The sequence below is a fragment of the Bos javanicus genome, chromosome 3 (genome assembly GCF_032452875.1).
Source record: "Bos javanicus breed banteng chromosome 3, ARS-OSU_banteng_1.0, whole genome shotgun sequence".
Classification (NCBI taxonomy): domain Eukaryota; kingdom Metazoa; phylum Chordata; class Mammalia; order Artiodactyla; family Bovidae; genus Bos; species Bos javanicus.
In genome coordinates this window covers 8,469,276-8,493,760 of record NC_083870.1, presented here as the reverse complement: position 1 = coordinate 8,493,760, position 24,485 = coordinate 8,469,276, and the positions used below count along the sequence as shown (strand labels likewise).

General features: G+C 41.2%; 1 protein-coding gene across 4 annotated transcripts; it reads left to right on the top strand.

Moving 5' to 3' along the window:
• The first annotated feature begins 83 nt into the window (after positions 1-83).
• UFC1 (ubiquitin-fold modifier conjugating enzyme 1) lies at positions 84-24,444 on the top strand. Of its 4 annotated transcripts, none has more exons than XM_061401039.1 (7): positions 84-267; positions 20,761-20,883; positions 22,722-22,789; positions 23,026-23,089; positions 23,394-23,470; positions 23,720-23,810; positions 24,009-24,444. In XM_061401039.1, the coding sequence occupies exons 1-7, from the start codon at positions 265-267 to the stop codon at positions 24,087-24,089; spliced, it is 507 nt and encodes a 168-aa protein (XP_061257023.1). In that variant the 5' UTR covers positions 84-264; the 3' UTR covers positions 24,090-24,444. The 4 variants fall into 4 exon arrangements, with proteins under 4 accessions (XP_061257023.1, XP_061257017.1, XP_061257001.1 ...); XM_061401033.1 differs by lacking the exon at positions 84-267 and adding an exon at positions 379-990; XM_061401026.1 differs by lacking the exon at positions 84-267 and adding an exon at positions 20,498-20,597.
• Positions 24,445-24,485: the final 41 nt, after the last annotated feature.

Sequence of the window (24,485 nt, the reverse complement as noted above, 5' to 3'; positions counted from 1 at the left end):
TTACGAGGGTCCGATTGCCCTACGAACTTGGGGGAAGGTTCACGGTCTGGGTTTGACCTTTGCCCCGAGCTTCCTGATAACCCGGACGTTCCGTAAACTTAGGTCCGGAACAGAAATCACTGGTCAGTTGCCCTCTCGGATTTCACTCTTTGAGCATTTGGTTTTTGAGCACTCGCTTCCTGAAGGAAGTGTCACCTGAGCTGAATCCTGGACTGTTGGGAATTGGGGGTGGGAGACTGGGTACCTTCTGGAGCTGCCAGCAGTATGGTATGGCTAAAGAGGGGTAAATAGATGAGTTCTGTGAGGTTGGGAGGGGCTAGTTTACGCAAGGCCACGTAAATTATTTTCCTAAGGATAATGAATAGGTTTTGAAGAGTCTTAGCTGAGGTGTAAACAAATACATTTGCATTTTAAAAGATCAGGGGTAGCAATGGGTAGAATGAATTGGAGGGGGCGAAGTTAGACCCAAGAACGTTAGGACGCTCTTATCCCGAAGAGAGATCACAGTGGTCTGGCCTGTAAAAGGGTGTGTACCGATGGTGGCGGGGGAGGGTGGGAATGATCGGAAATGGATATGAGGCCGAGGGAGGAATCCAAGGTTTTTCTCGGTGTTCTGGCTTAGGCACCTAGGGACTAATGATGCCATTTTCATTATTTGAGGTCGGGGAAGGTGGGGGAGAGAATGAGTTTTAAGTGCCTGTGGGATATCCGTTAGACAATGGAATGTTACATAATGTGGGTTGGGAGTCCAAAAGGAAAGTTTAGTGTGTGTTGTTGAAACCATGGAAGTGGATAAGATGGCCTAGAAAGAGGAATACCTGCATTTAAGAGATGAGGTGAGGAAAGAGGGGAAAAGAGGACACCGAGAAGGGACAAGTAGAAAGAAGAAACCAGAAATATCAAGGAAATTGGTCAGTATTAAAGCAGAAAAAAAAAAAAAAAATCGCGTTAAGATGTGGACTACAATGTGTCCGTTGGATTTTGCAACAAGTAAGTCATTTAGTAACTTTGGAGAAAGCTGTTTCAGAAATATGGTGGGGTAGAAACAACGAGGTAAATTGAGTTACTAGAAAGGCACAATGTATAAAGACAATTTTCATCACAATGTTAATGGTAAAAAGGGGATAGCAGCAGGGGATAGCATATGGGAGAATTTCACAGAAAAGGAAGGAATTTTAGATAACTGTGGGACAGCCAGATAGAAATGTCCAAATGACGGTTGAATGTACGAATCTAAAACATGGGAGAAAGTTATATTAAGTTGGAAAAAAAAAAAGCAAGTGCAAAAGAATACACGCATATTTATACAAGTATTAAAAAATGAGTTATGAAATGGGCTTGGGAGGGATGAAACATACTTTTTATTTTAGATTCATTTTTACTGTTTGAATTTGTTTTACTGTGTACGTAACATACATTACTTTTATAGAAAGCTGCTTTTTAAAAACTCCAATGATGTATAGGCCAGAAATTCTGAATCATGGACGTTAGAGTGGTTGTTGAAGCCATAGATTTGAATACGCTCCCCCAGAGAGCAGCAGAGGGCTATGCAGAGGCCTTGGTGAAGTCTAGCACTGAAGCCGTAAGTAGAAGAGCCCTTGGAGAATCTTTGGAAAGGAACAGCCAGTGAGGAAGAAAAAACCCTGGTTCCTAGTTGTCACAGAATTAGAAGGAAGAGAGTGTGTCAAGAGGAGAAGTTGTCGAAAGCGTCAGCTATCCCCAGAAAGGCAGCTAACAGGGAAAGTTAAAAGCTATCTCCAAACTCAGGTTTCCAGGAAACTTGGCATAAAGGTAAAATCCATATCTTGAACCTTCACTAGATATTATTGAAATTCAACGTCTATGCTATTCCATCATTATATGTCACAGCTGACAACCCCAGTCTTTCAATGCGTCTTCAAATAAACACCAGCCAATTCTTGCACCATGAATGTTTTCACATCAAGAATGCTTCCTCTCCCATTCTTTATTAAAGCCCTTAGGCTGCCATCAAGAAAAACTTGTGTTGCCAGAAATGGTAAAGTTAAGGAATTGAAAGTAGGAGTATAGGTTGAGAAGACCAAGAACTAACTACTGATCAAGTGGATTTTCCTAAAACCACCCAGATAGGAGGGCTTCCCAGGTGGCACTAGTGGTAAAGAACCTGCCTGCCAATGCAGGAGACCTAAGAGACACAAGTTAGAAACCTGGGTCAGAAGATCCTCTGGAGGAGGGCATGGCAACCCACTCCAGTATTCTTGCCTGGAGAATCCCAGGGACAGAGGAGTCTGGCTGGCTACAGCCCATAGGGTCTCAAAGAGTTGGACGACTTAAGTGACTTAGCACGTACATACACATACCCAGTTTGGCACAGAGGGATTATTTAATAGGCACAGGAGTTTTCAGTAAGCAGGAGGGATAAAGGACAGTAGAGCCAAATGGTATAAGCTTCAGAGAAGGAGTTTTTACAAGAGGATGAGAGCATGATCATCTGAAAGTAGCGGTGAACTAAGGAGAAGCATGGTCCCCTGCCCCCGTTTCCTGCAGGATTGGGAAGAATAAACAGTCTCTACAAGGTTGAAAGGAAGAGATATCCATTAGAAAAAGCCAAAACTGTCTCTCCCCTCTTCACCACCACCCCATACTGGAACTTCCCTTGTGAACAGCCTGCACTCCATCCTCATTTTCTTAAGATTACTCTTTTTCCTAGAGTAAGAGTCATCAGGGCAGAGGTTGCTACCTGTAATGTATGATATGGGGATGTGCCCCCACCCACATAAGCTCATAAAAGAGACAGACAGGCACTACTTACAATTGAATCGTATTCTCTCCCTATCCATATTAGGAAGTGGTTTGATGCCTAGCAATCTTGACATCATGGTGGGAATTCCTTTCCAGGAGCCCATCTCTCTTCCAAACTTAAGCCAACCCCATTTAGAGGATTAGAGAAGAGAGGCCTTCTCTACTGCTGTGGTGTCTTATCTGCTCAGTGCAGCCTCTGGGGAGATGACCTATCACCCTCTTCACTCACAATGGAAAGATAAAGAAAAGGACTGGAATTTTTCTTCATTAGGCCTGCAAAGTAATCCCTCTTCCTCTATAGGACTATACCTAATCCTTTTCCCTAGGGCCAAACCTTAACTAAATTTTACAGATTCCAGACATTGAGACAATCGCCTGGCCAGCTGTTCCTAAATTAGTCCATTCATGACTGCATTCATGACTGTAGGAATGTTTACTTTTGGGGGTGGGAGCTGGAAATACACTCTTAAAACATGAAGACTTGGGAATTCCCTGGTGTTCTAGTGGTTAGGACTCCACACTTCCACTGCAGGGGGCACAGTTTCAATCCTTGGTCAGGGAACTTAATATCCCACATACTGCACTGCATGGCCCAAAACAAACAAAAAAACACACACATGAATCCTCAGGACTTTCCTGGTGCTAGTGGCTAAGATCATAATGCCCTTAACAGAAGAGAGCTAAGTAGATTTCCGGAGGTGAAATGGAATAAATGCTAACCAAACCAAGGAGACTGGCACTTACGCCCAGCACTGAGAAAGAAATATTTCAAACAGTAAGATTTTTTTTTGTTCAGTCGCTCAGTGATATCAGTCTTTGCGACCCCATGGACTGCAGCACACCAGGCCTCCCTATCCATCACCAACTCCCGGAATTTACTCACTCAGGTCCACTCATCATCTATCATCCCCTTCTCATCCCACCTTCAATCTTTCCCAGCATCAGGGTCTTTTCAAATGAGTCAGTTCTTCGCATCAGGTGGCCAATGTACTGGAGTTTCAGCTTCAGCATCAGTCCTTCCAATGAACACTCAGGACTGATTTCCTTTAGGATGCACTTTTGTTGTTGCTGTTAGTTGTAGCTAAACAGTTGTTTCCCTTTTGCTTGAACTGTATGTCATCTCTACAGTTAAAGCAAAAACTTCATCTCTTGTCTAATGTTCTTTTCCCACCCTCTCCTTACTTCAACTAAAAACTCAAAAAAACTCTCTGAGAAGATTGAGAACCCTATATAGGACTCTCTTGTTCCTCCTCCTTTCATGTCCCTTTCTTTATATTCATCCCTGTCTCTTCCTTGGAGCCTCAACTGAGAGAACATCCCTCCAGCTTTCAGGCAGGCCCCCAGGCTGGGGGAGCCTGGTGGGCTGCCATCTCTGGGGTTGCACAGAGTCGGACACGACTAAAGCAACTTAGCAGCAGCAGCAGCCTCCAACTGGACCCTGGTTTCCATTCTTTTCTACTTCTCAATACACTCTGTTCTCACAATTATCTCTTCTTCCTTTCGAATCTTTAAACAAACATCCTTCAGCTACCTTTCACATGATCCCATTTCCAGTATGCCCTGCACTTAATTCATTGTAATTTTCAGTGATTAGAAAAGCCTTTTTTTCTGTGCTTAAAAAAAAAAAAAAATCTCTTTGTAACTTGCATTTATTGGCCCTGTCTTTTTTCCTCTGGATCAACACATCAGAGCTAAATGTCAGCCCTTCAGAGAGCTACTATCATCTCCCTACTAAAGCATTTTTTTCAAAGTCCAATGTTACTACCACTTAAAATTATAGTAGATCTCTCATCTTTCTTAATCTGAATGCTCTATTGAGATTGCTTGTCTCAGTCTATGCTGTTCCCATTTCTGCCAGATTAAAATCTCTTTTTGAGCCAGACATTTCCTTAAATAATTCTATACCCTCTTAGTAACCCATTGTCACAAGTATACTCTTGACGCTTCCAGGCCCACCCTGATCCCTATGTCATTGCCTGGGCTTTACTCTTGAACTTTATCCTACAGTGACTTGCTGACCCGACAATCCTCTCTAGTTCTTGGTTCCCCATTAACTCTAAGCTGCTCCAATTACTCATTTTCATCTTCACCTAAAGCATCATGTTAGCTAATTTCAGGTGTACTTCTAGTTCGGTCGCTCAGTCGTGTCCAGCTCTTTGTGACCCAGTGGACTACAGCATGGCAGGTTTCCCTGTCCATCACCAGCTCCCAGAGCTTGTGCAAACTCATGTCCATCAACTTGGTGATGCCATTCAACCATCTCATCCTCTGTCATCTCCTCTCCACCTGCCTTCAGTCTTTCCCAGCATCAAGGTCTTTTCCAGTGAGTCAGTTCTTCACATCAGGTGGCCAAGGTATTGGAGTTTCAGCTTCAGCATCAGTCCTTCCAGTGAGTATTCAGGACTTATTTCATTTAGGATTGACTGGTTTGATCTCCTTAGAGTCCAAGGAACCCCCAAGAGTCTTCTCCAACACACAGTTCATAAGCATCAATTTTTCAGTGCTCAGCTTACATCCATACATGACTACTGGAAAAACCATACATTTGATTAGACAGACCTTTGTTGGCAAAGTAATGTCTCTGCTTTTTAATATGCTGTCTGGGTTGATCATAGCTTTTCTTCCAAGGAGAAGAAAAGGTTAGTTTCTAACCTAGCTGTAAGCCTTTAGCTAGAATCCCAGTGTCTCCTGGCTCCTGAATAGGAGAGTAGAGGCCACAGTCAGCTACTGAATCCTAAGGATTTGCTGTCTAACATTCTCCTTAACTTGTTTCCTTCATTTGCCACCTCTGACCTTCACTAACAAGACTTTGGGTAACTCCATTAACTTCCCTGAGCTTGTTTTCTCATCTGTAAAAGGAGCGTATATATAAAATAACATTCATGTCATAGGTCATTGTTTTAAAGATTATATTAAATAATATATATGAGCTGTCAACACAGGGCCTCGCTCATTGTAAACATCAGATAAATGTTACCTAATATTTATATGTAACAGTTTTCACCAGTTTTCAGAAATTCGGGAGGTTCTTTGTTAATGCTCTCTGCTGCTCCCACGGGGATGACTTTTTCCAAGTCATTGGTTATCCTACAGGCAGGCCATGACAAAAAAACAGCCCTGTCCTACCAAAACCTCCAGCTAATTAGAGATTTAATTCTCTTTAGTTGTTGTTCGGAGAAGGTGATGGCAACCCACTCCAGTACTCTTGCCTGGAAAATCCCATGGATGGAGGAGCCTGGTAGGCTGCGGTCCGTGGGGTCGCTAAGAGTCAGACATGACTGAGCGACTTCACTTTTCACTTTCATGCATTGGAGAAGGAAATGGAAACCCACTCCAGTGTTCTTGCCTGGAGAATCCCAGGGATGGGGGAGCCTGGTGGGCTGCCATTTATGGGATCGCACAGAGTCGGACACGACTGAAGTGACTTAGCAGCAGCAGCAGCAGCAGTTGTCCAGTCAAATAAAAGTATTTCTGTATTCTAGCAAATTCACTATCTTTTTCAAAGAACATATCAGGAAACTGTTAGTTTTTTTTTCTGAAATCAAGATATAGTGTCTCTGTGATGTTCCCCTAGTCTGCTAGTCTAGTAACACTGACAAGGAAAGTCATCCAGTCATTTACTTAATATACATACATTAAGCATTTACTAATGTCAAGTGCTGTTATAGGCATATAGGGTAGGATACAGAGTGGTGAACAAACAGACATGGTCCATGTCTTCATGGAGTTTATTGTTTACATGGGTGGACTGCCTAAGGAAAGAAAATAGCAAATATACCATTTTAAATTGAGATAGGCGCTATGAAGGAAAAGAGCAGACTGCTGTGACAGAAAAGGAATGATCAGGGAAAGCTCTCTTTGAGGAGGTAACACAGAAGCTGAGACCCAAAGAGCCCAAAGGAGCCAGTCTGCTTGCAGAAGACTATCCTAGAATGAGAGGATATGTGCTAGAGGCCCAAAGGCAAGGAAGAGCCACACCCTGGGCGACTGAATCACATCATGGTGAACCACTGCTGGCATCTGGGTTCACTGTTTTCTTCTCTCGTTTATAAAATAATCTTTAATAACTGTTCTATGATTGTAAAATAATCAATAATCTTAATTCTTCAGTTTCCAGAATTCACCATCTAGAATTTCCCTCTTTGAAAATGTGGACATTTGCGATATGTGGTCCACTGGAGAAGGGAATGGCAAACCACTTCAGTATTCTTGCCTTGAGAACCCCATGAACAGTATGAAAAGGCAAAATGATAGGATACTGAAAGAGGAACTCCCCAGGTCAGTAGGTGCCCAATATGCTACTGGAGATCAGTGGAGAAATAACTCCAGAAAGAATGAAGGGATGAAGCCAAAGCAAAAACAATACCCAGATGTGGATGTGACTGGTGATAGAAGCAAGGTCCGATGCTATAAAGAGCAATATTGCATAGGAACCTGGAATGTCAGGTCCATGAATCAAGGCAAATTGGAAGTGGTCAAACAAGAGATGGCAAGAGTGAATGTCGACATTCTAGGAATCAGCAAACTGAAATGGACTGGAATGGGTGAATTTAACTCAGATGACCATTGTATCTACTACTGCGGGCAGGAATCCCTCAGAAGAAATGGAGTGGCCATCATGGTCAACAAAAGAGTCCGAAATGCAGTACTTGGATGCAATCTCAAAAACGACAGAATGATCTCTATTCATTTCCAAGGCAAACCATTCAATATCACAGTAATCCAAGTCTATGCCCCAACCAGTAACGTTGAAGAAGCTGAAGTTGAATGGTTGTATGAAGACCTACAAGACCTTTTAGAACTAACACCCAAAAAAGATGTCCTTTTCATTATAGGGGACTGGAACGCAAAAGTAGGAAGTCAAGAAACACCTGGGGTAACAGGCAAATTTGGCCTTGGAATATGGAATGAAGCAGGGCAAAGACTAATAGAGTTTTGCCAAGAAAATGCACTGGTCATAACAAACACCGTCTTCCAACAACACAAGAGAAGACTCTACACATGGACATCACCAGATGGTCAACACTGTAATCAGATTGGTTATATTCTTTGCAGCCAAAGATGGAGAAGCTCTATACAGTCAGCAAAAACAAGACCAGGAGCTGACTGTGGCTCAGACCATGAACTCCTTATTGCCAAATTCAGACTTAAATTGAAGAAAGTAAGGAAAACCACTAGACCATTCAGGTATGACCTAAATCAAATCCCTTATGATTATACAGTGGAAGTGAGAAATCGATTTAAGGGCCTAGATCTGATAGATAGAGTGCCTGATGAGCTATGGAATGAGGTTCATGACATTGTACAGGAGACAGGGGTCAAGACCATTCCCATAGAAAAGAAATGCAAAAAAGCAAAATGGCTGTCTGGGGAGGCCTTACAAATAGCTGTGAAAAGAAGAGAAGCGAAAAGCAAAGGAGAAAAGGAAAGATATAAGCGTCTGAATGCAGAGTTCCAAAGAATAGCAAGAAGAGATAAGAAAGCCTTCTTCAGCAATCAATGCAAAGAAATAGAGGAAAACAACAAAATGGGAAAGACTAGGGATCTCTTCAATAAAATCAGAGATACCAAAGGAACATTTCATGCAAAGATGAGCTCAATAAAGGACAGAAATGGTATGGACCTAACAGAAGCAGAAGATATTAAGAAGAGATGGCAAGAATACAGAGAAGAAGTGTACAAAAAAGATCTTCACGACCCAGATAATCACGATGGTGTGATCACTGACCTAGAGCCAGACATCCTGGAATGTGAAGTCAAGTGGGCCTTAGAAAGCATCACTACGAGCAAAACTAGTGGAGGTGATGGAATTCCAGTTGAGCTATTCCAAATCCTGAAAGATGATGCTGTGAAAGTGCTGCACTCAATATGCCAGCAAATTTGGAAAACTCAGCAGTGGCCACAGGACTGGAAAAGGTCAGTTTTCATTCCAATCCCAAAGAAAGGCAATGCCAAGGAATGCTCAAACTACTGCACAATTGCACTCATCTCACACGCTAGTAAATTAATGCTTAAATCCAGGTATATTAGACTTACTCAAGTGAAGTGTTCTTGTTTATTTCTAGTAATGCTTTTGCTTTCAAGCCTATTACATCTGTTATATAATTTCCTTTTGGTTTATTTTTCCACAATATATCTTTTCCCATTCTTTTACCTTCAACCTTTTGTGTATCATATCATGTTTTAGTTTCTAGTATCTTATGTTAATTACAATTTGCTATTAATGCGTGTGGAATTAATTTTAAAGGGTATGTATAATATTTCCAATGCTCTAAAGTGACACATTTATCAATGCAAAATTTTCTTATGTATTTGGGTCTTCCACTTGTTTTCCTCAGTTGACTTATTCACAGGGCATTAACCCACTGTTCTAATTATTGTAGCTTTACAATACACGTTAATATTTGGGTTAACTTTTAGTCATTACTTATCTTTTTCAGAATGTCCCTTTCATTTTTTCCTTATTTTTCCATGTGAGTTAAAATTAATTTGTTTAAAAATCTTGTGGAAATTTTTATCTAGATGTTAAATTTATAGATAACATTGGGAAATTGACATCATTACATATTCTCTCTCTCCAAGAACATGATGTTACTTTCCATTTGACCCAGTTTTCTTTTATGTGGGTAGCATTCTAAAATTTCATTCATACTAGGAATTTCCTGGCAGTACAGTTGTAAGGACTCTGCACTTTCACTGCCAAGGGCACAGGTTCAACTCCTGGTTGGGGAACTAAGATCCTGCAAGCCTTGAAGTGTGGGGGAAAGAAAATTTCATTTATGCAGATCCTGCTCATTCTTTTTGGTTATTCCTAGGCATTTTATCTGATTTGTTACAATTGGGTCTTTCTTAAATTATATGTTTTGTTTACTGTTTATATATAAAGGATATTTATTTCTGCATGATAGTTCGTCTTCCAATCAGTTTACTAAATTCTATTACTTGTAGTAATTTTAAAGTTGATTTTCATGATTATATATATATAATAAGCTATCATCTGCAATACTGATAATTACATTATTATTTTGGCTATATAAAAATGTTTATAAGTAGCTAGCTTGGGAGAAAACATGAAGAAATGAGGTAAAATGAGTTAGGAAAATTCTTTTTGTTAGTTATAATTTCTCTGATGATTAGCTAAAATGATAACAGGATTCTCAGCATTTTAAATGAGTTCAGGGCCTGGACGCATGGTATTCTAGAAATCAGAAATATTTTGTAAGTGAAATTGTTTTCCGCAAAGGTGGTCTGAAGAATGCAGATCAGATCAGATCAGTCGCTCAGTTGTGTCCAACTCTTTGCGACCCCATGAATTGCAGCACTCTAGGCCTCCCTGTCCATCACCAATTCCCGGAGTTCACTGAGACTCACGTCCATCGAGTCAGTGATGCCATCCAGCTATCTCATCCTCTGTTGTCCCCTTCTCCTCCTGCCCCCAATCCCTCCCAACATCAGAGTCTTTTCCAATGAGTCAACTCTTCGCATGAGGTGGCCAAAGTACTGGAGTTTCACCTTTAGCATCATTCCTTCCAAAGAAATCCCAGGGCTGATCTCCTTCAGGGTGGAATGGACTGGTTGGATCTCCTTGCAGTCCAGGGGACTCTCAAGAGTCTTCTCCAACACCACAGTTCAAAAGCATCAATTCTTCAGCGCTCAGCCTTCTTCACAGTCCATCCATACATGACCACATCCATACATGACCACATCCATACATGACCACAGGAAAAACCATAGCCTTGACTAGACGAACCTTTGTTGGAAAAGTAATGTCTCTGCTTTTGAATATGCTATCTAGGTTGGTCATAACTTTCCTTCCAAGCAGTAAGCGTCTTTTAATTTCATGGCTGCAGTCACCATCTGCAGTGATTTTGGAGCCCAGAAAAGTAAAGTCTGACACTGTTTCCCCATCTATTTCCCATGAAGTGAGGGGACCGGATGCCATGATCTTCATTTTCTGAATGTTGAGCTTTAAGCCAACTTTTTCACTCTCCACTTTCACCTTCATCAAGAGGCTTTTTAGTTCCGCTTCACTTTCTGCCATAAGGGTGGTGTCATCTGCATATCTGAGTTTATTGATATTTCTCCCGGCAATCTTGATCCCAGCTTGTGTTTCTTCCAGTCCAGCGTTTCTCGTGATGTACTCTGCATATAAGTTAAATAAACAAGGTGACAATATACAGCCTTGACATACTCCTTTTCCTATTTGGAACCAGTCTGTTGTTCCATGTCCAGTTCTAACTGTTGCTTCCTGACCTGCATACAAATTTCTCAAGAGGCAGATCAGGTGGTCTGGTATTCCCAAGTCTTTCAGAATTTTCCAGTTTATTGTGATCCACACAGTCAAAGGCTTTGGCATAGTCAATAAAACAGAAATAGATGTTTTTCTGGAACTCTCTTGCTTTTTCCACGATCCAGCGGATGTTGGCAATTTGATCTCTGGTTCCTCTGCCTTTTCTAAAACCAGCTTGAACATCAGGAAGTTCACGGTTCACCTATTGCTGAAGCCTGGCTTGGAGAATTTTGAGCATTACTTTACTAGCGTGTGAGATGAGTGCAATTGTGCGGTAGTTTGAGCATTCCTTGGCATTGCCTTTCTTTGGGATTGGAATGAAAACTGACCTTTTCCAGTCCTGTGGCCACTGCTGAGTTTTCCAAATTTGCTGGCATATTGAGTGCAGCACTTTCACAGCATCATCTTTCAGGATTTGGAATAGCTCAACTGGAATTCCATCACCTCCACTAGCTTTGCTCGTAGTGATGCTTTCTAAGGCCCACTTGACTTCACATTCCAGGATGTCTGGCTCTAGGTCAGTGATCACACCATCGTGATTATCTGGGTCGTGAAGATCTTTTTTGTACACTTCTTCTCTGTATTCTTGCCATCTCTTCTTAATATCTTCTGCTTCTGTTAGGTCCATACCATTTCTGTCCTTTATCGAGCTCATCTTTGCATGAAATGTTCCTTTGGTATCTCTGATTTTATTGAAGAGATCCCTAGTCTTTCCCATTTTGTTGTTTTCCTCTATTTCTTTGCATTGATCGCTGAAGAAGGCTTTCTTATCTCTTCTTGCTATTCTTTGGGACTCTGCGTTCAGATGTTTATATCTTTCCTTTTCTCCTTTGCTTTTCGCTTTTCTTCTTTTCACAGCTATTTGTAAGGCCTCCCCAGACAGCCATTTTGCTTTTTGCATTTCTTTTCCATGGGGATGGTCTTGACCCCTGTCTCCTGTACAATGTCATGAACCTCATTCCATAGCTCATCAGGCACTCTATCTATCAGATCTAGGCCCTTAAATCGATTTCTCACTTCCACTGTATAATCATAAGGGATTTGATTTAGGTCATACCTGAATGGTCTAGTGGTTTTCCTTACTTTCTTCAATTTAAGTCTGAATTTGGCAATAAGGAGTTCATGGTCTGAGCCACAGTCAGCTCCTGGTCTTGTTTTTGCTGACTGTATAGAGCTTCTCCATCTTTGGCTGCAAAGAATATAACCAATCTGATTACGGTGTTGACCATCTGGTGATGTCCATGTAGAGTCTTCTCTTGTGTTGTTGGAAGAGGGTGTTTGTTATGACCAGTGCATTTTCTTGGCAAAACTCTATTATCTTTACCCTGCTTCATTCCGTATTCCAAGGCCAAATTTGCCTGTTACCCCAGGTGTTTCTTGACTTCCTACTTTTGCGTTCCAGTCCCCTATAATGAAAAGGACATCTTTTTTGGGTGTTAGTTCTAAAAGGTCTTGTAGGTCTTCATACAACCATTCAACTTCAGCTTCTTCAACGTTACTGGTTGGGGCATAGACTTGGATTACTGTGATATTGAATGGTTTGCCTTGGAAATGAATAGAGGTCATTCTGTCGTTTTTGAAATTGCATCTAAGTACTGCATTTCAGACTCTTTTGTTGACCATGATGACTACTCCATTTCTTCTGAAGGATTCCTGCCCGCAGTAGTAGATATAATGGTCATCTGAGTTAAATTCACCCATTCCAGTCCATTTCAGTTCACTGATTCCTAGAATGTCGACATTCACTCTTGCCATCTCTTGTTTGACCACTTCCAATTTGCCTTGATTCATGGACCTGACATTCCAGAAAAGGCAGAGGAACCAGAGATCAAATTGCCAACATCCGCTGGATCATGGAAAAAGCAAGAGAGTTCCAGAAAAACATCTATTTCTGCTTTATTGACTATGCCAAAGCCTTTGACTGTGTGGATCACAATAAACTGGAATATTCTGAAAGAGATGGGAATACCAGACCACCTGATCTGCCTCTTGAGAAATTTGTATGCAGGTCAGGAAGCAACAGTTAGAACTGGACATGGAACAACAGACTGGTTCCAAATACGAAAAGGAGTATGTCAAGGCTGTATATTGTCACCCTGTTTATTTAACTTATATGCAGAGTACATCACGAGAAATGCTGGACTTGAAGAAACACAAGCTGGGATCAAGATTGCCGGGAGAAATATCAATAAACTCAGATATGCAGATGACACCACCCTTATGGCAGAAAGTGAAGCGGAACTAAAAAGCCTCTTGATGAAGGTGAAAGTGGAGAGTGAAAAAGTTGGCTTAAAGCTCAACATTCAGAAAACGAAGATCATGGCATCCGGTCCCCTCACTTCATGGGAAATAGATGGGGAAACAGTGGAAACAGTGTCAGACTTTATTTTTCTGGGCTCCAAAATCACTGCAGATGGTGACTGCAGCCATGAAATTAAAAGACGCTTACTCCTTGGAAGGAAAGTTATGACCAACCTAGATAGCATATTCAAAAGCAGAGACATTACTTTTCCAACAAAGGTTCGTCTAGTCAAGGCTATGGTTTTTCCTGTGGTCATGTATGGATGTAAGAGTTGGACTATGAAGAAGGCTGAGTGCCGAAGAATTGATGCTTTTGAACTGTGGTGTTTGAAAAGACTCTTGAGAGTCCCTGGGACTGCAAGGAGATCCAACCAGTCCATTCTAAAGGAGATCAGCCCTGGGATTTCTTTGGAAGGAATGATGCTAAAGCTAAAACTCCAGTACTTTGGCCACCTCACCTGAAGAGTTGACTCATTGGAAAAGACTCTGATTCTGGGAGGGATTGGGGGCAAGAGGAGAAGGGGAGGACAGAGGATGAGATGGCTGGATGGCATCACTGACTTGATGAACGTGAGTCTTAGTGAACTCTGGGAGTTGGTTTTGGACAGGGAGGCCTGGCGTGCTGCGTTTCATGGGGTCACAAAGAGTCGGACATGACTGAGCGACTCATCTGATCTGATCTGAATATACCTGGAAGTTTTAAAGTTGCATTTAAGTATGAAGTTAACTTGAAAATATATAGAGTGACAGAGCTACAAGGAAAAAATACACGAATTCACTATCATAACAGATTTAACACACTGCTCTTACTCACTGATAGAGCAAACCTCTTTCAGAACCAATAAAAACTTAAATAACATGAGTAGCAAATTTAACTCAACGAGTATAAATATATATATACAGCCACTATACTCCAGAACTGCAAATTACAGATTTTTTTCAAGCACACTTGGGACATTTTGAAAATTGACCATATAGTGTATGCTCAGTCATATCCAACTCTTTGCAACCTCATGGAAAACTCCTCTGTCTATGGAATTATCCCAGTCAGAATACTGGAATGGGTTTCCATTTTCTCTTCCAGGGGATCTTTTGAACCCAGGGATGAAGCCCACATCTCCTGAGGCTCCTGCATTGGCTGGTGGATTCTTCACCACCACTGAGTCACCTGGGAAGCCCTACCCTATACTGCCATAAGGCAAATCTCAACAAATTTCAAAGTTCTGAAGTGATACAAAGTATGTTTCTTGACTTGCAGTTAAGATACAGATCAGTAACAAAAAAGTAACTAGAAGTTATGAAATACAGTACTTCTAAGTAACCTCCCCCCAAAAAATCACAGTTGGAGTTAGAAAATAACTTGAACTGAATGATAATAAAAATATTACATACAAAATGTGGATGTGACTAAAGCTATGCTTATAGGGAAATGTATAGTCTTAAATGAACATCTTAGGAAAAAAGAAAAACTGAAAGTTCAAAAGCTTTGCATCCATCTTAAGCACCTATATAACAGTAAATTAAAACCAAACGAAGAAAAATGTCTGCATAGAGATGTCTGGAAGGATGTGTACTTAAAATGATAGCAGGTTTTTTTTTAATATGGGGTAGAATTTTGAATTTATTTTTCTGTATTGTTTAAATAAGCTAGAACAAACAAAGCCATTTTCATTTTAAGAGAAACAGTACTAGAGGAAAACATGGGATAATTTTTAAAAAGTAATATAGACTGTTGTGGTGACTCAATACCAGAAATTTTAAGCAAAAAAAGACTGTGGGGAAAAAAAATTTCTACATGGTTAGAAATACTATGAACAAAAACTAAGACAAACTGAGGAAAATATTTATAATTCATCACAAATGACTAATCTCTTTAATATATATTTTTTAAAAACTCATAAAATCAGTAAGAAAAAACAAATGACAATTTAAAAGGAGCAATGCATATAAGAATTTATAGAAAATGAAATGCAAATGAATCCTAAACCTATGAAAAAAATATTCAACCTTACTCAGAATGAGAAATAGACTCTAAAATTGTCTTGAGATTCTACTTCAGTCATGAAATTGGCAAAAAGAACTCTGTTGTTAACACTGATTTTTTTTTTTAAGGAGGGGAAACTTGTCATTTCATATATTGCTAGTAGTGATACAAATTGGTTTAATTTTTATAGAGGACAATTTTTAACAAATTGCCTTTTATAGAGGCAATATTTAACAAATTTTAAAAAGCACAAATCTTTTGAGGCAACAGTACTACATCTAGGTATTTATTACATGTGTACAAAGTGATGAGTAGACAAAGCTATTAACTGCAGTACTGTTTGTAATAAATAGCAAAAGACAATTTAAATATACCTCCTGAGGGTCTTGCTGAAGAAATTATGGTAGATTCATACAGTGGGATGCATCTACAAAAGAAGAAAGAGTCGGGGTGGGAAGAATGAGGTAGTTTAATTATGTATTAATATAGAACAGCCTCCAAGATATTTACTCAATGAAAAAAGAGCAGAAATTTGAACAGTATGCTATGACTTATATAAAGAGTTTTCAAAGAAGGTATATGTGTGTATATGTGTAAGTGCACAGAGTATATCTGGAAGGATATACAGAGAGCTAGTTCGAGAGGAGAGCCCTGGGGAAGAGGACTAAGTAGCCAAGGAATGGGATTAGAGGGAGACTCACATTCACATTACATTACATTACAGGCTTACGTTGCACTCTATAGCATTTTCTACCTTTTGAATTTTGAGCAGGTGCATGTATTTGTAAGTATTTTGAAGCTCCATCTGTGTATAATTTTGTTTTGTGATTTTATGCTTATTTTATAAATGTTTCTATATAGCATATTGCATATAATTAAGTCCTGCTAGGCGCTTTCTTCCGTGTTCTCTTATAAACAACGATCTGGATATCTGCTGTCCTTAATATACTACTTTATTCCTTCATGACTTCCTGACTTCCAGAATGCTCTTCTTTCTGCCTAGAATGTCACATTTACCCTGTTCTCTCCTTTTCGGCATATTCAATATGCTCATCCTAAGGGATCCAGTTCAATACTATCAGCCTTACCTGATTCTCTCAGGCATATGTACTTGGACTGTACTGGTACATGTCCAGAATAGAGATTTATTTTATGGTAATTGACTACTTATTAATTTCTCCTCCCCAAAGAATATGTATTTTCATCTTTATTAACCAAATCCTCTGACACCCCCAACCCTTGCCAAGATCTTGCTTTGAACTCAAAGTCCATAGTTCTATAATCTCTAGGGGTGACATTAACACCTCAGAGTCCTGTGCACACTTCAGCCCATTCCAGGGAGGGGGCTGGTTGTCCCATTTATGTTTCTGCAGCTCTACTGTTTGTTTCTGCAGTCTCTCTTTGTGTTTTGATAACTGTCTGCCCTTTAAGGGTGATGAATAGCCCTCTAATATGAACTCTGACCCCTCAGATCACTGCTACTAATTTCACATTGGCCCAGAAACGGTAGAAAGCTGGTTGTGGATGTGATCTCTAGAGCCAAACTGTGCTTGGGACTGAATGCCAATTCTACCATTTAGCGGCTGTGTGATATAGGGGTTTCTTTCATTGAGCCCAACTTCAGTTTCTTCAAATGTAAATGAAGCTAATGAAGTAACTATTAAGATTGTTGCCAGAACTAAAGGATCTAATTTTTTTTTTAATGTTTAGGACAGTTCCTAGCACATTGTAAGCATTGTATAAATTTTTTTTTTTTAATCATTCTCTCCACCAAGTTCTCTTCAGTGTTATAAGAATTCTTTGCTGAAGTCTCCAGAATAATTAAAGGCAATAACAAAAGGAAAAAAGTTTTCTGAACTGGTTACCCATCTATCAGATCAGATCAGATCAGATCAGATCAGTCGCTCAGTCGTGTCCGACTCTTTGCCACCCCATGAATCGCAGCACGCCAGGCCTCCCTGTCCATCACAAACTCCAGGAGTTCACCATGACTCATGTCTATCGAGTCAGTGATGCCATCCAGCCATCTCATCCTCTGTCCTCCCCTTCTCCTCCTGTCCCCAATCCCTCCCAGCATCAGAGTCTTTTCCAATGAGTCAACTCTTTGCATGAGGTGGCCAAAGTACTGGAGTTTCAGCTTTAGCATCATTCCTTCCAAAGAAATCCCAGGGCTGATTTCCTTCAGAATGGACTGGTTGGATCTCCTTGCAGTCCAAGGGACTCTCAAGAGTCTTTTCCAACACCACAGTTCAAAAGCATCAATTCTTCGGCGCTCAGCCTTCTTCACAGTCCAACTCTCACATCCATATATGACCACAGGAAAAACCATAGCCTTGACTAGACAAACCTTTGTTGGCAAAGTAATGTCTCTGCTTTTGAATATGCTATCTATACTGATCCTCTATATGGTGGTACCCTCTCCTCACCATTCTGAGCTATATTCTCTGAGAATATTAGAGTCCAGACTAACCCCTTTAAAATCAGAATGAGGAAAAACTTAAATTCCTCCCCTAGTCCAAAGTTTATTTCCCTAATACAATATTTCTCCTTTTGTCCCTAGGGCTACTTTTCTCCATGATGACTGACAATGGGATTTTCAACTACTTTCAGGGGCACCCTCGTGTACCCAACAGTACTATCCATCAAAACCATGGTCTGATGTCAGTACACTTCCCAGAATTGAAGTTTCCAGTCATTTCTGTCCAATTCCTTTTTATAGCTGTTTTAGGACAATTTCCTTCAGGGCAAGTACTCTGCCTGCCTTATGCACTACTGTATTTCCAATGCCTGAATGTAGTAAGAACTCCATAAATGCACAAATAAATAAAAATAAGTAAAATAAAAATGAAAAGCTCGTATATATAGTTAAAATCGCCCTATAAACACTACTATCCCTTCATAGGTGAGGACATGCAGCTCACAGAGATAAAGTAATTCATCAAAGTCTGGCCCTCCCCTACTTTACTGAGGAATAATTGACAACTATATATTTTTAAAATCGTGGCTTGATATACATCTGCATGTATCTATCATATACATGTGGTGAATACATCTGCACGTGTGAGCACATATACGAATGATTACCAAAATCAATATCCATATCCATCACTTCACATAGTCAACACATGTGTGGAAGAACATTTAAGACTGGACTTCCCTGGTGGTACAGTGGATAAGAATCTGCCTGCAATGCATGGGTTCAATCCCTGGTGTGGGAAGATTCCATATGCCATGGAGCAACTAAAATCCACGTGCCACAACTACTGAGCTCACATACTACGATTTCTGAAGCCACTGCACCTAGAGCCTGTGCTCCACAAGAGAAGCCACCACAGTGAGAAGCCCATGCACCACAACAGAAAGTAGCTCTTGCTCACCCACACACCACAACTAGAGAAAGCCCATCTATAGTCACCATGCGGTGGTGGTGGCAGTCTAGTCACTAAGTTGTGTCCAACTCTTGTGACCCTGTGGACTGTAGCCACCAGGCTCCTCTATCCATGGGATTTCCCAGGCAAGAATACTGGAGTGGGTTGCTATTTCCTTCTCCAGGGGATCTTCCTGACCCAGGGATTAAACCTGAGTCTCCTGCATTGCAGGTGGATTTACTGCTGAGCCAGCTGTACATTAAATCCTCAGAATGTATTCTTTTTATAACACTGTGCACCCAATTTGACCTACATTTCCCTATTTCTCCTCCTCCTCCAAATTCTTATGACAATCAAATTGCACGCCTCATTCCAAATCTCTGCTTTCCACCACACCACAAAGCCCACACTCAAAATGGAATAAATCTTTATTTCTCTAGGAGAGAAAACTCGAGTGAGATACTACAAAGCTTTGCCTTAGCCTTATCCAATATTTTAAAGAAACATATTGCATGCTAATAAAAGAAAAAAATTACATCATCATCTCAGTGAATAAAGAAAAAGCATTCAGGGAGGGGGGAACACTCCCATTCATGATAAAAACCTTCAGCACTAGGAAGAGAAGGGAACTTCCTTAACCTGATAAAGGGCACCCATGAGAAGCCTATAGAGAATAGCATACTTAAAAAAGAAAGACAGTGCTTTCCTCCCTGAAATCAGAACAAGAAAAGGGTGTCTGCTCTCAGCATTGTACTGGAGGTTTCAGCCATAAGAAATTAAATTTGTAGATAAACTATAGAATTTCATGATTAATAGGATTTGATCCAAAATTACAGCTAAAGGTTGCAGTGATTAACGCTGCAAACAAGACATGTAAGTTAAGGCCAAAAATAATGTGCTTCTGTTTAAAAACCAACTGGAAGATACAAAATTCTGAAAAAGGATTACTGGGTACCTACTGTGTGCCATGCACTGGAGATAAGAGACATGATTCCCTCCTAGATTTGTTAATTTCATACCCAAAAATGACTAGGCTAGATGAAGGCAAGTTTTCTAGCGGCCTTTCAACAATTTTGGCATTTATTAAGAATTCTCTAATTCAATTGTGTTAACTCTTTCGGCCTGAGACTGTATATACTTTGATTCTCCATGGTTTCCAATAAGTTTCAGAAGTTTAATACCTTCCTAATGGATGACTTTTGATGCTTTTGAATTGTGGTGTTGGAGAGGACTCTTGGGAATCCCTTGGTCTGCAAGGAGATCAAACCAGTCCATCCTAAAGGAAATCAGTCCTGAATATTCATTGGAAGGACTGATGCTGAAGCTGAAACTCCAATACTTTGGCCACCTGATGCGAAAAACTGACTCAATTGAAAAGACCCTGATGCTGGGAATGATCGAAAGCGGGAGGAGAAGGGGACAACAGAGGATGAGATAGTTGGATGGCATCATGAACTTAATGGACATGAGTTTGAGTAAGCTCCAGGAGTTGGTGATGGACAGGGAGGCCTGGCATGCTCCCGTCCATGGGGTCGCAGAGTCGGACACGACTAAGCGACAGAAATGAACTGAACTGAATGGAAGACTACAGTGGCTCCCTGCTACCTCAGCCTAACTACAAGGAAGTTAAGGAAGTTTAATCAAAGCTGAAACAGGTGACTCGCGCATTTTAGGATGACAGGAACCAGAAGAGCGCCTAAAACTGCCTGAAATTCTAACAATTCTTCAAGTGTCCAGAAGGGTTTTCTGAGATTACGTCTCTGAGCATGAGCGGAAGTCACCCTTTGAGCAATCTGCAGTTAAATGATAGGTGCCATATTCAGGACAGAGTCATCCGTTTCCATTCTTTCCTCCTCGTTGCGCCCACAAGCAGGTGATCCGGTGACAAATTCGTCTTCGTTACTAGAAAATAAAGATCGTATTCAGCGAAGTTTTAAGGCAGCCACTCCCCATCTTCCCATAGTAAAGATGGAGGCGCCCTGAATGTAAACTACAGGTAATACCACTTCCGTATTTCTCTTGTGCCCTGGTCTAAGATGGCGGACGAGGCCACCCGGCGTGTCGTGTCTGAGATCCCGGTGCTGAAGACCAACGCCGGACCTCGAGATCGGGAGTTGTGGGTGCAGAGACTCAAGGAGGAATATCAGTCTCTTATACGGGTTAGTTGTGCTTCTACTGTCAACCGTGTCGTAAAAGGTTTGCGGGCAATCAGGTGTCCATCGGAATAGGCTCCGTGTGGAATCCACTTCCGGTTTTAAAGTTTAACTTAAAAATTCAACGATACTGGATGACTTCGGGGCTGGGGGACTTAAGGAGCCGCGGTGGGCAGGAGGCAGAAGATACTCAAGCTAGGAATTACAGTGGGGCCAGATTTTCTTCCTGAAAGCAGCAGTTATTTTAGGGATACGCGGCCCAGGAAAATGACGTGTCTTTCTGGCTCCAGGTGATTGCTCTCCTGGATGTAGGGGAGGTGGTCTTAAGGATTTCTTAGAGCCCTAAGTCCGGGCCTGAGTCCCTCCGCTCTTTCACTTGTCCTAAGGTAGGAATACATATTAGAGCGAAAAATTAAAGTAGGTATTAGTTGCAGAGAGATGAGGAGCTCAGCTCAGTTAGGAATGAACCGTTTTCTCAGCTAATCTCCGTTCTATGGAAAAAATTTGACTTCTTGCGGTGGTCTCTGTTTCAAAGGTTTCCTGGTGCATGTATTCACTAAAAAATAAATTTAAAAAATAATGTACATCTGGTACCTAGGAAGGGTATCCAAAGCCGAATAAAGTGGAGCCTACCGATAGACAGAAACATATTATTATAATACATAAGGTGGAGAAAGAGGGAGAAGGAATCTGAGAAATTGCTAGGATGTTTTGAAGCAGGAGGTGAGATACCTAAATCTAGCCTGGGTCTGGTCAGGGAAGGCTTTTAGAAGAGGCAATGCTTGAGCTGAGACTGAAAGAGTAAACATAAGTTAGCCTTATAAAAAACGAGCATAAGAGAAGAACATTCAAGGCAAAAGGAACAGCAAGAGCAAAGTTATGGAAGCTAGAAACACATGACCTATATGAAGAAACACAAGTAGTTCAGAGTTGTTAGAGCATCAGGGTGTGTCAGGGAGTGGTAGATAAGACAATAAATAGATTGGAGCACTTGAATTCTATCTTGGAGGCCTTGGGATACCTTTAAAGGATGTTAAGCAGAGGATGTTAACATGATGAGATTTGGGTTTAAATCAATCACTGGCAGAAGAGAGGAAAACAGAATTGGCAGGGCTAAGGCTGAAGTTTGGAGGCTGTCATTAATCCAGGCAAAAGAAAAGTGATAATATAAATTCAGCAGTTATGGTAAAGAGAGGAGAGGTAGACTTGAAGAATATTCAGAAGGTAAAATCAGCAGGATATCATAAAAGATTGGTTTGTAAAGGGGAAGGAGACTTAAGGATGATTTCCAGATTTTTAGCGTGGGTGACTGCACGCTAATACTGCCAATGGAGATTGGTGCTGTGAAGAAACAAGTCTGAAGGACTAGGGGGAAACTGGCAGTGCCAAGTTTGAATTGCACCTGTGGAATGAAGGTAGAAGTTTCAATATACATTTGGATGTAGACTTTGAAGCTCTGGGAAAAGCTCTAGTTTAAAGATAAAGATTTAGAAGTCATCAGCATATGAGTGCTAGTCAACATCAGGACAAAATGAAGTCTTGGGAAGGAATATGCCATAAAATGAGTTGTCGCTGAGATTGTCAGAAGTGAGAAGAAAAGCCAGGCAACATCATAAAGTTTTTTGTGCCTGTTAAATTGAGTAGAACCCAAGCATTCTATTCTCTCTTCTGCACAAGTGCCCTACTTACCAATATGGCTTTGACTTCAACTTATGTCAGAAAAGTTGGGTAAAGAGAGTAAACATACTAAGTTGGGTAAACATACTAATCACACTTCTTTTGAGGGAAGGCGTACTGCCCTTGGCTCCAATTCCCCCCTCAAAAACCTCATTTTCTGCTTTTAGTATGTGGAGAACAACAAGAATGCGGACAATGACTGGTTCCGACTGGAGTCCAACAAGGAAGGGACTCGGTAGGCAGACCCTCTCGGGAGTTGTGGCAGTGGGGATCTTACCTAGCTTAAGCATTCCGGTGTCCCAGAACCCACTCTCAGGCCTTTCCTGCCCCCTTCTAGTCTTCACTCCCACAACTCCAGAGTTCCCAATTCCCAACCTATGGGTCTCCCAGGCTGGTCACCTAAGCCAAAAAGATGTCGTATGAGTATTAGAAGAATGGGAAAATTGGACTGAGGTTTGGTTTCTGTTATAGGTGGTTTGGAAAATGCTGGTACATCCATGACCTCCTCAAATATGAGTTTGACATCGAGTTTGACGTGAGTATAATGGAGTGGTAGTTAATGGAGGTTAGTTGAGGATGATGGATTAGGTGATTGTTAACAAGCTAACCTTTCTTGGAGGGACCAAAGAAAACTTTTTAAATGGGAGGGAAAATCTTAATGACGTTTGAAACAAGCACAGGTTTTAATTACTCATCTCCATGTCCAGAACCCTGCTATGTAACTGCTGCTTGGGGGAGTTTGCAGCACCTTTCATTTCAACCAAGAAATGTGTATATCTGATTAGATTAGTTCCTTTCTATTCTGCTTCTGTCATATTAAAGCCTTGTAATTCTTCCAGATTCCTATCACATATCCCACTACTGCTCCAGAAATTGCAGTACCTGAACTAGATGGAAAAACAGCAAAGATGTACAGGTAGGACTTAACAGGAGATGGGAAAAGGTCAAAGAAGGCCTTGGTGAAGAACTCTCCAAGGCAGAAATTTCCCCAGAGTCTGCCGGCCTAGAGAAATTCTACATCTCCCTCTGCCAAGCCTGGGCAAAGCACTTAGATGACCTCGTTCTCAGTTCTGATCCCCAGTAGTCTTCCTGTGCTCTCAAGAATCTGCTTTGCTTTGTGGTGTACCTTGCATGTCAACACCTTCTGATCTTGTTCCTCTCATAGGGGTGGCAAAATATGCCTGACTGATCACTTTAAGCCTTTGTGGGCCAGGAATGTGCCTAAGTTTGGACTAGCTCATCTCATGGCTCTAGGGGTAAGTTTGGAGTATCTGGTGTATAAGAGGGGAAGGGGTTTGGTCCTGAGTGATATAAGAACAGTGAGAGTAAACCTGGAATAACAGTGTTTTCCTTTGGGTCTGTTCTCCCAGACTATCTCTAGGAAGGAGCTTCTGGTGGAATACAAGGCATTGACTGGCTGGTAGTAATCTCACAGGGTCTCCCTTGTATTGCAGCTGGGTCCATGGCTGGCAGTGGAAATCCCCGATCTGATTCAGAAGGGAGTGATTCAGCATAAAGAGAAATGCAGCCAATGAAGGATCAAGCCACTGAGGCAGGACAGAGGGACCTTTGATAGGCTACTGTTCCTGTTTTCCTGTGCATCATTCGTCTTACTCATCTAACTGCTTCCCTTCATACCTCTTCACCCATAATTGTTACTAAGTAGCTGCAGCAGACACTGCTGAAAAAAACAGCACTGCTGCTGAATTTCTTAAGTTGGGCTACACAGGAAGAGGAAAGACTACGGCCTTGAAAAACCAAGAGGCAATTTATACCCCTTCCCTAGGTGGAGCACTGCGAGGTCTAGAGGGATGGGGGGGACCAAAAGTGGGTACATAGTCTTTCTGGTTTCTGGAGATAACTCATCAATAAAAGCTGCTTTCTCTGGTGGCTTGCGGCTCTCATTGGTGGCTGTAATCGTGGGTGAGTAG

Coding starts and splice junctions, on each gene's coding strand:
- UFC1 (XM_061401039.1), top strand. Junction 22,790..23,025: donor TCCAACAAGGAAGGGACTCG/GTAGGCAGACCC, acceptor TTTCTGTTATAG/GTGGTTTGGAAAATGCTGGT. Junction 23,811..24,008: donor CTCATCTCATGGCTCTAGGG/GTAAGTTTGGAG, acceptor CTTGTATTGCAG/CTGGGTCCATGGCTGGCAGT.